Raw genomic sequence first — 14063 nt, forward strand, 5'->3', positions numbered from 1 at the left:
TTTCATTTATGAATTAGTTTAAAAATATGTATTGCATACCCACTGTGTGTCAGGTACTATTGTGAGAAATGGTGTGTCAAAAATAAAAGACAAATATGTTCTAATCTTTATAATATGTATTCTTTATTTTTCTTGAAAATATTCACTCACCTTGGGTGAATGGACTTTTTAATCTTTCCAAATATGCTTTTGTTAATAAAAATTGCTTTAGTAAACTGATAGCCTATAATTCAAATGAACAGGAAAAAAGGGACGCTACTTATGAGATTTAGTCTGGGGATATGTAACAAAGAGACTGAACATACGTATCTTTGGTAATAGAGTCTTTCTTGAAAAGTTAATTAACAGATATCAATGGATATTTATGATTCAAGAAAACCCAGAAGGAAAGTATGATCTAAAAGAGAGAGGCAGGAATACAAGTGAGAGCCTTGAAGATGGTGTGTTGCTAGCATTTAAGACAGAAGAGGCCATAAACTGAGGAACGCAGGTCTTTAGAAGCCGCAAAAGGTGAGGAAACAGGTAATCCTCTAGAGTTCCAGAAGGAATTTCATTCTGCTGACACCTTGATGTTAGCCCAGTAAGACTTCTTTCTACAGAACTACAAGATAGTAAATTTGTGTGGTTTTTAGCCAGCCAGCTTCCTACAGAAGCAATAAGAAACTAATACAAAATCATACAGAGTAAAATATTTCTTTGGTGATTATTTTCATTTTTCAGTTATTTTCTGAATTAAAAAAATTTAATAATAAAATGAATATATTTTACTTTAGAAATAAAATTTAAAATATAGAAACACTATAAAAAGGATTTTAAAAAGTACTAAAATGAATCTAGTATTCTTATTTTTAAAATTAGCTTCCCCATCTTTGGTTGATGGAAGAAAGTTGGTAGCCATTTGCTCTGATGTAAGAAATAGCTAAAGTGTTTAGGGCAATTTAAGAGAAAAAAAATAAGAAATCCTGAAAATACTTACACTCTCCTTGTTTAATGGATAACACATGGGTTTCTGATTGAGCGATGCTTCCTCTTGCTTTGATCTGAAGACAGAGGGAAATACGTTTATTATCATTTTAAAGGGTAGTCATTAAACTTACATATTTATAATATACAAATAACATATTTATAATTTACAAACAACAAGAATCTTACTACTTCAACCCCAAAGTTACTTTTGTTTACTAAATTTCTCTTCCAATATTTTCCAATTTGTGTAGTTTAAGTAATAAACTTCAAACAATATACTTTAAATAACAAACATGTAATTTTACAATGTTTTAGAATTTTCTTACTATTTACTACTTATCTTAGATATTGATATTTTAAATTTACATATTCTTTCAACATTTATTTTAAGCATCTATTATATGCAAAGCAATATATAGTGAAGGGAGGTATAAAATATTGGAGAAGGCAATGGCACCCCACTCCAGTACTCTTGCTTGGAAAATCCCATGGACAGAGGAGCCTGTTAGGCTGCAATCCATGGGGTCGCTAAGAGTCGGACACGATTGAGTGACTTCACTTTCACTTTTCGCTTTCATGCATTGGAGAAGGAAATGGCAACCCACTCCAGTGTTCTTGCTGGAGAATCCCAGGGACGGGGGAGCCTGGTGGGCTGCCGTCTCTGGGGTCGCACAGAGTTGGACATGACTGAAGTGACTTAGCATAGCATAGCATTATCTATTGCTGCCTTTATTTAAAAAAAAAAAAAAACAGAAAAAAATTAAAAGTACTTACACTCTCCATGTGTCTGGTACTGAACTAAATAATTTTAAGATTTTTCTTTTTTTCTGGCAATAACTCTAAGTTGTTATTATTCAGTTGCTCAGTTGTGTCTGACTATTTGCAACCCCACGAACTGCAGCACACCGGGCTTCCCTGTCCTTCACCATCTCACAGAGTTTGCTCAAACTCACGTCCATTAAGTCGATGATGCCATCCAACCATCTCATCCTCTGTTGCCCTCTTTTCCTCCTGCCCTCAGTCTTTCCCAGCATCAAGGTTTTTTGCAATGAGTCAGCTCTTTGCATCAGGTGGCCAAAGTATAGGAGCCTCAGCTTCAGCATCAGTCTTTCCAATCAATATTCAGGGTTGATTTCCTTTAGGACTGACCAATCTGATCTCCATGCTGTCTAAGGGACTTTTCAAGAGTCTTCTCTAGCACCATAGCTAGAAGGCATCAATTCATTGGCGCTTAGCTTTCTTTATGGTCCACCTCTCAAATCCGTACATGACTACTGGAAAAACTAGAGCTTTGACTATATGCACCTTTGTAGGCAAAGTGATGTCTCTGCTTTTTAATACACGGTCTAAGTTTGTCATAGCTTTTCTTCCAGGAGCAAGCGTCTTTTAATTTCATGGCTGCAGTCACCATCTGCAGTGATTTTGGAGCCCAAGAAAATAAAGCCTGTCACTGTTTCCATTATTTCCCCATCTATTTGCCATGAAGTGATGGGACTGGATGCCATGATTTTAGTTTTTTGAATGTTGAGTTTTAAGCCAGCTTTTTCACTCTCCTCTTTCAGCTTCATCAAGAGGTTCTTTAGTTTCTCTTTGCTTTCTTCCATTAGGGTAGTGTCATTTGCATATCTGAGGTTGTTGATATTTCTCTCAACAATCTTGATTCCAGCTTGTACTTCATCCATGCTGGCACTTCACATGATGCACTCTGCATAGAAGTTAAATTAGCAGGGTGACAATATACGGCCTTGACATACTCTTTTTCCAATTTTGAACCAGTCCATTGTTTCATGTCCGGTTCTAACTGCTGCTTCTTGACCTGCATACAGGTTTCTCAGGAGGCAGATAAGCTGATCTTGTGTTCCCATCTCTTTCAGAATTTTCCACAGTTTGTTGTGGAAAACTGTGTCAAAGACTTTGGTGTAGTCAGTGAAGCATAAGTATTCAAGAAAATTAAATACACTAAAAAGCCTCTTGAAAGTGAAAGAGGAGAGTGAAAAAGTTGGCTTAAAGCTCAACATTTAGAAAACGAAGATCATGGCATCTGGTCCCATCACTTCATGGGAAATAGATGGGTAAACAGTGGAGACAGTGTCAGACTTTATTTTGGGGGGCTCCAAAATCACTGCAGATGGTGACTGCAGCCATGAAATTAAAAGACACTTACTCCTTGGAAGGAAAGTTATGACCAACCTAGATAGCATATCGAAAAGCAGAGACATTACTTTGCCAACAAAGATCCATCTAGTCAAGGCTATGGTTTTTCCAGTGGTCATGTATGGATGTGAGAGTTGGACTGTGAAGAATGCTGAGCGCCGAAGAATTGATGCTTTTGAAGTGTGGTGTTGGAGAAGACTCTTGAGAGTCCCTTGGACTGCAAGGAGATCCAACCAGTCCATTCTGAAGGAGATCAGCCCTGGGATTTCTTTGGAGGGAATGATGCTAAAGCTGAAACTCCAGTACTTTGGCCACCTCATGTGAAGAGCTGACACATTGGAAAAGATTCTGATGCCGGGAGGGATTGGGGGCAGGAGGAGAAGGGAACGACAGAGGATGAGAAGGCTGGATGGCATCACTGACTCGATGGACGTGAGTATGAGTGAACTCCAGGAGTTGGTGATGGACAGGGAGGCCTGGTGTGCTGTGATTCATGGGGTCGAAAAGAGTCGGACACGACTGAGTGATTGAACTGAACTGAACTGAACTGAACTGAAGGTAGAATTTCATGCAAAGATGGGCACAATAAAGGAAAGAAATGGTGTGAATCTAACAGAAGTAGAGGATAAGAAGAAGTGGCAAGAATATACAGAAAGTGAAAGGAAAGGAAAGTGAAGTTGCTCAGTCATGTCTGATTCTTTGCAACCCCATGGACTATAGCATACAAGACTCCTCTGTCCATGGGATTTTCCAGGCAAGGGTACTGGAGTGGGTTGCCATTTCCTTCTCCAGACGATCTTCCCGACCCAGGGGTCGAACCCGGGTCTCCCACATTGCAGGCAGATGTTTTATCGTCTGAGCCACCAGGAAAGCCTCTAGAACATACAGAAGAACTGTATAAAAAAGGACTTCAGTTCAGTTCAGCTCAGTTGCTCAGTCGTGTCCGACTCTTTGCAACTCCATGAACCGCAGCACACCAGGCCTTCCTGTCCATCACCAACTCCCAAAGTTTACCCAAACTCATGTCCATTGAGTCAGTGATGCTATTCAACCATCTCATCCTCTGTCGTCCCCTTCTCCTCCTGCCTGACCTTGATAACCACGATGGTGTAATCCTTCACCTAGAATCAGACAACCTGGAGTGTGAAGTCAAGTGGGACTTAGGATGCGTTACTATGAACAAAGCTAGTGGAGGTGATGAAATTCCAGCTGAGCTATTTTAAATCCAAAAGATGATGCTGTGAAAGTGCTGCACTCAATATGCCAGCAAATTTGGAAAACTCAGCAGTGGCCACAGGACTGGAAAAGGTCAGTTTTCATTCCAATCCCAAAGAAAGGCAATGCCAAAGAATGCTCAAACTACACCACACAGTTGCACTCATTACACATGCTAGCAAGGTTATTCTCAAAATCCTTCAAGCAAGACTTCAGCAGTATGTGAACTGAGAACTTCCAGATGGTCAAGCTGGATTTAGAAAAGGCAGAGGAACCAGACATCAAATTGCCAACATCCACTGGATCATTGAAAAAGCAAGAGAATTCCAGAAATACATCTACTTCTGCTTCATTGACTATGTTAAAGCATAAATACTATCTTCAGTATTCAGGTGAAATGATTGACATTATTCTTTACAGATGAGATTAAGTAAATTACCTGAGGTCACATAACTAGGAAGCAATAAAACTAGGATTCTAACTTACTGTCAATTATTCTACTTTTTTTAGAATTACAAAAATACTATATATAGTTTATGTTCCTATACAGAATTTTCTACACATAAGGTTTTTTTTTTTTTGTTCAAAAGTCTTACTTGGAGAAATGTCTATTTAGATCTTTGGCCCATTTTTTGATTGGGTCATTTATTTTTCTGGAGTTGAGCTGTAGGAGTTGCTTGTATATTTTTGAGATTAGTTGTTTGTCGGTTGCTTCATTTGCTATTATTTTCTCCCATTCTGAAGGCTGTCTTTTCACCTTGCTAATAGTTTCCTTTGATGTGCAGAAGCTTTTAAGTTTAATTAGGTCCCATTTGTTTATTTTTGCTTTTATTTCCAATATTCTGGGAGGTGGGTCATAGAGGATCCTGCTGTGATGTATGTCAGAGAGTGTTTTGCCTATGTTCTCCTGTAGGAGTTTTATAGTTTCTGGTCTTACGTTGAGATCTTTAATCCATTTTGAGTTTATTTTTGTATATGGTGTTAGAAAGTGTTCTAGTTTCATTCTTTTACAAGTGGTTGACCAGATTTCCCAGCACCACTTGTTAAAGAGATTGTCTTTAATCCATTGTATATTCTTGCCTCCTTTGTCAAAGATAAGGTGTCCATATGTGCGTGGATTTATCTCTGGGCTTTCTATTTTGTTCCATTGATCTATATTTCTGTCTTTGTGCCAGTACCATACTGTCTTGATAACTGTGGCTTTGTAGTAGAGCCTGAAGTCAGGTAGGTTGATTCCTCCAGTTCCATTTTTCTTTCTCAAGATCGCTTTGGCTATTCGAGGTTTTTTGTATTTCCATACAAATTGTGAAATTATTTCTCCAAAGAAGACATACAGATGGCTAACAAACACATGAAAAGATGCTCAACATCACTCATTATCAGAGAAATGCAAATCAAAACCACTATGAGATACCATCTCACACCAGTCAGAATGGCTGCGATCCAAAAGTCTACAAATAATAAATGCTGGAGAGGGTGTGGAGAAAAGGGAGCCCTCTTACACTGTTGGTGGGAATGCAAACTAGTACAGCCACTATGGAGAACAGTGTGGAGATTCCTTAAAAAACTGGAAATAGAACTGCCTTATGATCCAGCACTCCCACTGCTGGGCATACACACTGAGGAAACCAGAAGGGAAAGAGACACGTGTACCCCAATGTTCACCGCAGCACTGTTTATAATAGCCAGGACATGGAAGCAACCTACATGTCCATCAGCAGATGAATGGATAAGAAAGCTGTGGTACATATACACAATGGAGTATTACTCAGCCATTAAAAAGAATACATTTGAATCAGTTCTAATGAGGTGGATGAAACTGGAGCCTATTATACAGAGTGAAGTAAGCCAGAAGGAAAAACACCAATACAGTATACTAACGCATATATATGGAATTTAGAAAGATGGTAATGATAACCCTGTATACGAGACAGCAAAAGAGACACTGATGTATAGAACAGGCTTATGGACTCTGTGGGAGAGGGAGAGGGTGGGAAGATTTGGGAGAATGGCATTGAAACATGTGAAATGTCATGTATGAAACGAGATGCCAGTCCAGGTTCAATGCACGATGCTGGATGCTTGGGGCTGGTGCACTGGGACGACCCAGAGGGATGGTATGGGGAGGGAGGAGGGAGGAGGGTTCAGGATGGGGAACACATGAGAAATAAAGGAATATTTAAAAAATAAAAAAACAAAACAAAACAAAACAAAACAAAACAAAACAAAAGTCTTACTTGGGTAACTACCAGCTTTGAATATTTCTAATTTTTTGACATAAATAGGTATACTGACCCCAAAAGTATCATACCAATTTATAATATGCCTGTCAATGTACTTTTCCCTATAGTCACACACAAGTTCTTCAACTTGTAAATTATTTAGAACTTTTATAGGAGTAAAAGTCTACTGCTTTATTTTTAAAATTTTCATTTCTCCCAATTAAGGTAAAATTCAACGTTTTTTTCCGAAAGATTGTTTATACATTTTGTTTCCTATTGACTGTTTTGATTTTTATCTTTTGTCTATTGATCTACTGAGTTCTATGATAAAACATTCTTTTTGACTAATATGTCACCTAAGCGCTTTCCTCTTCTGTTCAATAATTTTCCAATGGAACTCAGAAAAAAAATGAAAAAAACAAAGTTTCAGGGGAGGCTAGAACATGAATGAAAAATTAAGGCATTAATTTGTTAGGAAGCAACTTCTTTTCACTCATAAACACAGAAATTATATTGATATAAAGGGCATTATTTAGATACAAATTCTATCTTTTTAGTTGGAACTTCCCTGGTGGCTCAGTGGAAAAGAATCTACTTGCAGGCAGGAGACCTGGGTTCGATCCTGAATTGGGAAGATCCCCTGGAGAAGGACATGGCAGCCCATTCCATTATTCTTACCTGGGAAATCCCAGTCACAGAGAGTCAGACATGACTTATCAACTAAATAGCAATCTTTTAGGGTTTATATAATTAGGAAGAGCTACAGTGGCTTTTAGTCTTACCAAATAATAAAAGGTTAATTCCCTTTCATCTGTCAGAATCTGTCCATTCAGGATGTAGTGCACCCGAATCTCCTGTGTTTGCCCACAGATCACAGTATCAGCCACAGGTTCAAGCTGAATGTAACTCTTGCTTGGGGAGAAAATATGACTTGCAGTGTGTGTTGCTGGTATGTGAGATTCTTCAAGCCACCTGCTATCAAAACAGTGGCTATTCTGTTTGTAAATGACCTAATGGATAGAATAAAGGTCTTAAGTAAGTTATTTTTATTAACATTATATATATATATATATAAACATTATATATATATATATATAAAAACATTTTATATATATGTAAAGTCACTCTGTCATTAGCTGAAGATTTTTTAAGACTCATGCTTACTTGATTTCATTATAGGCTGCCTTCCAAAATAAAACATAATCTATAAACAACTTTCCGTTATTTAAAATTACACTGTATGAATTTAGTCACATTCACTCATAATTAAGATCAATAACTTTTTCTTAATACCCTTATGGTTGTACATTGCATAAGGACATTAGAATATTTCACACAAAATGAAAATAGTGGTTTACCAAAGAAACAACTAAAATCTAGTTTGTAATAATGCTATAAAAATGTTGGATTTTCAAGGGACTATCAAGATGGTTTAATAAATGTCTCCTGAAACTAGATCATGTCATAAAGTCTAAAATGAAAGCTTTCTGAGAGAACTTTTTGTGTCTTATTTTGTATTTAGATTTCCACTTACCCCAACTGAAATGAAAGAAGATGTGAAGTTACTGGTATCAATGGAAAAGTTCACCAAACCGTGCTCATTTGTAGTAAATCTGGCACTATACTGAAACATATCCACATTGACCACTACAGTCTCATTGGGGATTGGCTGATCCTTCTCATTGACTAGAAGAACCTAGAAGTAGAAAAGAGAAATAAGAAAGTGAAAGCTGATTTCAGGTGGTAAATCGCAATAACATTTTCCACTCTATTGTGTTCACTTCTTGGCCATTGTCATCTAATGAAGATCTTAGAATATAAAAGTAAGATTTGTTTTCTGGGCTGTAAAATATTTTTCTTTTTGATGTTTTTGTTTAGATAACTTATGAGTGTTTAATTGAGAACTGCCAACAGTAGATTCATGGTGTTACCTTCCCCAGTTTTCTTCATCTTTGTTGTTCTGTATCTCATTATAAGGCTTCTTTTTGTGTTTGTTGTCACTGTTTAGTTTCTCAGTTGTGTACTACCTTTTGCGACCCCATGGACTGTAACCTGCCAGGCTCCTCTGTCCATGGGATCTCCTGGAGTGGGTTACCATTTCCTTCTCCAGGGAATTTTCCCGACTCAGGGATCAAACCTAGGTCTCCTGCTTGGCAGGTAGAGTCTTTACTGCTGAGCCACCAGTGAAGCCCTATATAAGGTATTTGCCTTTTAAGTTTTTATAATTTCGTTACTCACTCTAAATAAATGTTTGTTTTTATAATAAATTTTGCTTTTGTATAATAAAAGAATTTTGATGAATTTAAAAGATAAGTTTTGATATAAAAATTGGTTTTCCTAGAAGTCATATGCCCCCAAATATGTTTACATTGAAAAGAAACTTTACCTGCCCAAAGAAAGGAAGCCCACGTCTGTAATGTGAATGCACTTTCGTAAATTTCAGTTTGCTTAAGGTGTTTGTGATTTCACTTGATCCATGTCCGGTTAATTCCAACCCTGAAGAATAATTCAGAGAAGTTGAACTGTTCTATATGTTCTATTCACCTCACCTCCTATCCCATCCCAGCTTCACTCCATTATAACAAAAAAAGTCCATATACTCTTATTCTTTCATTGAGATCTATAATTCCTCAATTCTCTGGCTTCACAAATATCCTGCTTGTTCCATCCATGTTCTTGAGGAGATTTTCTCCTCATTTCCTCAGAGATCTTGCTCTGTCTTGCTCCTCCCCAGCAACCATCTGGGAACAACTTCATTCTTCACACTGGCCTAAAAATATTCTTAAATTTCTGTCACAAACCCCTTCCCCAGCAAAAGCCTTCTTTTCAGCACATGGCAAGAAGTATAGCCAATACCCAGGGCTTTTTCATTCAGTGAAGTGTGATCTGTATATTATCTCCATTATCTAAAGCCTTCCTCCTGTCAAAAGAAACTATTTTTTCATTCCCCGCAACTCTAACCCTATGTGTGCTCAATCACCTAGTCATGTCCAGCTCTTTGTGATCCCATGGGCTGTGGCCTGCCAGGCTCCTCTGTCCTTGGGATTCTCCAGGCAAGAATACCAGAGTGGGTTGCCATTTCCTTCTCTAATCCTATGTCTTCTAGTTTTATTCTACCTATTTACCTAATCTTCTGACTGTAGTTGTTTCAGTTTTTGAGCCCCTCCTTGTCCACCTCTAGCCTCAATTTAGCAATGATAATTAACTTACTTTCAGAACACTTGCTTTTTCTCTTAGGACGATCTGAATACAGTAAGAATGGTTTCAGATTTACATTTCGAATCCTGATTTTGCTCAGACTTTTCTTTTGAAATTGTCCATTGAGTGAATCAACTGACATTTTGATATTCCAAGCTATGATGAATTGTCTTAGACAAATCCTCATCACCATAATTCTTTCTCATCTTTTCTTTATCTTGGTTAATGATATTTCCATTTCCCAGACCCCCAAAATTGTAGTCTTTGGGGTCTTTTTGGATAGTATTCTGATTTAACACATTGTAATATATTTTTCATCTAGCCTGTCCTTTTCATGCCTGCTAAAATTAACTTTTTTTTCCTGTTCTTATATATTTTTTTAAATTGAAATAACAATAAAAAAATAAAAGTGACTATTTTAATCAAACTTTTACTTTACAAATATAAAAATATAACCAAAGCCCTCTTTTGCATTGTATAATTATAATATATGCCATGTTCTTTTCTCTGAGTAGTCTAAGTAGTGTATGTTCTATATAAAACTACTAAATGGCAATTGGAAAATATTCAATAGCTTGAGGGGAAAAAACTAAAAAATTTTACTCAAATGTTTCAAATCACATTTAGGATTGACATCCCTTTGAAGAAAAGTGAAATTTGTGTTTTTTTCTATGTAATGAAAACATGATTTTTAAAAAGTGGATAATATTCAAAATAGCATTATGATAATTCTGGGTATGAACTCATACTTTTAATAGCATTAACAGATTTTTTTTTTTTACTTTTTATCATTGCCTTCCCTTGTAATTAGCATTGTATGGTTCAGTTGCTTTTTTTTTTTTTATATTTAAGGGTTCTGTTAAGTTAGCATTTTATTTGGAATTAACAATTATTTTATTTATATGATAGTTTTTTTGGAATTAACTTAAAAAATAGTTTATTAGGTCATTCTCCTTAAATATAGCTGAAGATATCCAATGCTTTCATAATAAAGTCTAATCTCTCTAGTATACAATTTACTTTTCTAAACACCTTAGCACCAACCTACTTTTAAAGATTCCTTTGGGACTGAAGACATTTGTTTTATGCTTATTATGCTTTTCTGGTGAACTGTTTCAAAGTGGGCTTCCCTGGTGGCTCAGACGGTAAAGCCTCTGCCTGCAGTGCGGGAGACCCGGGTTCGATCTCTGGGTTGGGAAGATCCCCTGGAGAAGGAAATGGCAACCCACTCCAGTATTCTTGCCTGGAAAATTCCATGGACTGAGAGGCACCTTAGAGCCTGGTAGGCTACAGTCCCTGGGGTCGCAAAGAGTTGGGCAGGACTGAGCGACTTCACTTTGACTGTTTCGAAATACAATCCATTCTATTCAAATCTGCTCAAATGCTACCTTTTAGAAGTTTTTTTTTTTTTTTTTGGTCTATATTAGAATAACCTATCTCTCTTCACACTCATTGTGCCCTTATTTATTAACATTTCCTGTGAAAACTTTATGGTGCGTGCCAAGTCGCTTCAGTCGTGTCTGACTCCTTGAGACCCTATGGACCATAGCCCGCCAAGTTCCTCTGTTGATGGGATTCTCCAGGCAAGAGTCCTGGAGTGGGTTGCCATGCCCTCCTCCAGGGGATCTGGCAGGTGGTTTCTTTATCACTAGTGCTACCTGGGAAGCCTCCAAATTTTATTATGGTTATATATAATACATAGATACATATATACATAGCCATTTATATGTATAATTTCTTTTTAGATTCCTAATTCCTTGAGGGGAGAGACCATATCACTAACACAGTCCCCAGAAACTAGAAAGTATTTTACATGGATTGAATATTTGATAAATGTTCAACAAGTTAATACACATTTAATAATGATACAAACCTGTTCCCTCCTCTCTGACCTTGGCTTCCACTTGTAATGTCCTCTCATATCCTTTTTGTTTCAGCTGAAGTGATTTAGCATTTACTAGTTGTGTGAAACAACCTTCATCATCTGCCTGAAAAGAAAGGAAGAGAAATCCTGGGTTCTCTGATTTGTGATTTTAAAAAGTCAGTTTTCAACCAATGACGATTTTGTGTTGGCCACAGAAGAAAATTTTACACATGTTTTGTTCACTTTTTGGGTTCTTATCTTTTCCCCCAGGTGATACAAAATTTGTTCACTAATCATTTCATCAAATCATTGCCAACCTTTGCTTTCTCCCCTCGCTTCTGAAAGCCTATCCCATTTCTGTCATATTAAACTTTCCTTCCTATGTGGTGCTAGTGATAAAGAACCTGCCTGCCAATGCAGGAGACACAGGAGACGCAGGTTCAATTACTGGATTGGTAAGATCCCCTGGAGGAGGTCATGGCAACTGACTCCAATATTCTTGCCTGGGAAAGCCCTTGGACAGAGGAGCCTGGTGGGCTATAGTACATAGAGTCGGAAAGAGTTGGACATGACTAATGCAATGTATGACCAACTGAGAGAGTCATTTCCTAGGCAGGTTGATAGGAAGTCTAGGGGTCCCCAAGGAGAGAGGGGTCTGGAATTCTCAAGGAGGAAGAAAGAACAAACTTTTTTCTTTCTCCACATTCCTTAGGATTATATAACAATAATGTATCCTGCCTAAGGACAGTCTCTGGATTAAACCTTCTGTTATCTTAAAATGTAAATTATGGGAGTAGGTCTGGTGAGGTCTTTACAACCTCCAGACATTCTTTGGATTCACTGGAGAGTATATAACTTCATTGCTAACACTAGCAAGCGGCTACTCTTTTTGCCCCCTTCTGATGCCTATGTCAGAAGCTTTCTCTATCTCCTTTATACTTTAATAAAACTTTATTACACAAAAGCTCTGAGCGATCAAGCCTTGTCTCTGGCCCCGGATTGAAGTCTTCTCCTCCGGGGGCCAAGAATCCCAGTGTCTTCGCATGATTCAACAACAACCTTTCACAACCTAGATAGCATATTAAAAAGCAGAGACATTACTTTGCCAACAAAGGTCCGTCTAGTCAAGGCTATGGTTTTTCCAGTAGTCATGTATGGATGTGAGAGTAGGACTGTGAAGAAAGCTGAGCGCTGAAGAATTGATGCTTTTGAACTATGGTGTTGGAGAAGACTCTTGAGAGTCCCTTGGACTGCGAGGAGACCCAACCAGTCCATTCTAAAGGAGATCAGTCCTGGGTGTTCATTGGAAGGACTGATGCTAAAGCTGAAATTCCAGGACTTTGGCCACCTCATGTGAAGAGTTGACTCATTGGAAAAGACTCTGATGCTGGGAGAGATTGGGGGCAGGAGGAGAAGGGGACGACAGAGGATGAGATGGCTGGATGGCATAACTGACTCGATGGACATGAGTCTGAGTGAACTCCGGGAGTTGGTGATGGACAGGGAGGCCTGGTGTGCTGCGATTCATGGGGTGGCAAAGAGTCGGACACGACTGAGCGACTGAACTGAACTGAACTGAAGGCAATGTAGCTCAGTGTTTCCCAACATGCCATGGTATTTTGTAATTTTATCTCTTTGTGTACGTTGTTCCTTAAATATCTTTTCTTGCTTCCACTCTCATTGTGGCCAACAGTTACAGCTCTTCTAAACACAACTCAGACATACTGTGTTCTAAGAATCCTCTGTAATGATCTCCACCTAAATATTGACTGTAGTTGTTCAGTGGGTCAGTTGTGTCTGACTCTTTTGCCACCCCACAGACTGTAGATCGCCAGTCTTCTCTGTCCATGGGATTCTCCAGGCAAGAATACCGGGTTGCATTTCCTTCTCCAGGGGATCTTCCTGACCCAAGATCGAACCCACATCTCCTGCATTGCAGGCAGATTCTTTACTGCTGAGTCATCAGGGCAGCCTAAATATTGACTAGGGATTGTTAACTGTGTTTTCTTGATATCTAGGACATTAATGAAAGCACATATATTTATTGACTAGATGATTCATTTTAGAAATTAGATTTCTAAACTAAACATTGGGATCCATATTATAATAAAGATTTGTTTTCATTTTTTACTTGTTTACATGATATTTATTGCATAGTAAAATTTAGTCACACTTAATTTGGGCTTCCCTGGTGGCTCAGATGGTAAATAGTCTGCCTGCAATGCAGGAGACCAAAGTTCCATCCCCGGGTCCAGAAGATTCCCTGGAGAAGGTAATGGTTACCCATTCCAGTATTCTTGCCTGGAAATATTTATTGCACAACTTTAATCAATTTAATTTACTTATATACAGATGTCATGACTCATTTGAAAATGAAAATGAATCTTAGTCTCCCTGATTTGATAAAGATTTTGACAGCTATATTTCTCTCATGTTTATCTTGC

The 14063-nt window shown here is 37.9% G+C and overlaps 1 protein-coding gene across 1 annotated transcript in view; it reads right to left on the minus strand.

Annotated features, from left to right (window-relative positions):
- The window catches only part of LOC113892424 (pregnancy zone protein-like), a 60881-nt gene that overhangs the window by 29632 nt on the left and 17186 nt on the right, over positions 1–14063 (minus strand). Inside the window, exons 10-14 of the mRNA XM_027541261.1 lie at positions 11629–11743; positions 8944–9053; positions 8092–8253; positions 7340–7567; positions 977–1040 (exon numbers count right to left, since the gene is read on the minus strand). Of these exons, the coding sequence (XP_027397062.1) occupies positions 977–1040; positions 7340–7567; positions 8092–8253; positions 8944–9053; positions 11629–11743 (679 nt within the window). The remainder of the gene's footprint in view (positions 1–976; positions 1041–7339; positions 7568–8091; positions 8254–8943; positions 9054–11628; positions 11744–14063) is intronic.

The sequence above is a fragment of the Bos indicus x Bos taurus genome, chromosome 5 (genome assembly GCF_003369695.1).
Source record: "Bos indicus x Bos taurus breed Angus x Brahman F1 hybrid chromosome 5, Bos_hybrid_MaternalHap_v2.0, whole genome shotgun sequence".
Classification (NCBI taxonomy): Eukaryota; Metazoa; Chordata; class Mammalia; order Artiodactyla; family Bovidae; genus Bos; species Bos indicus x Bos taurus.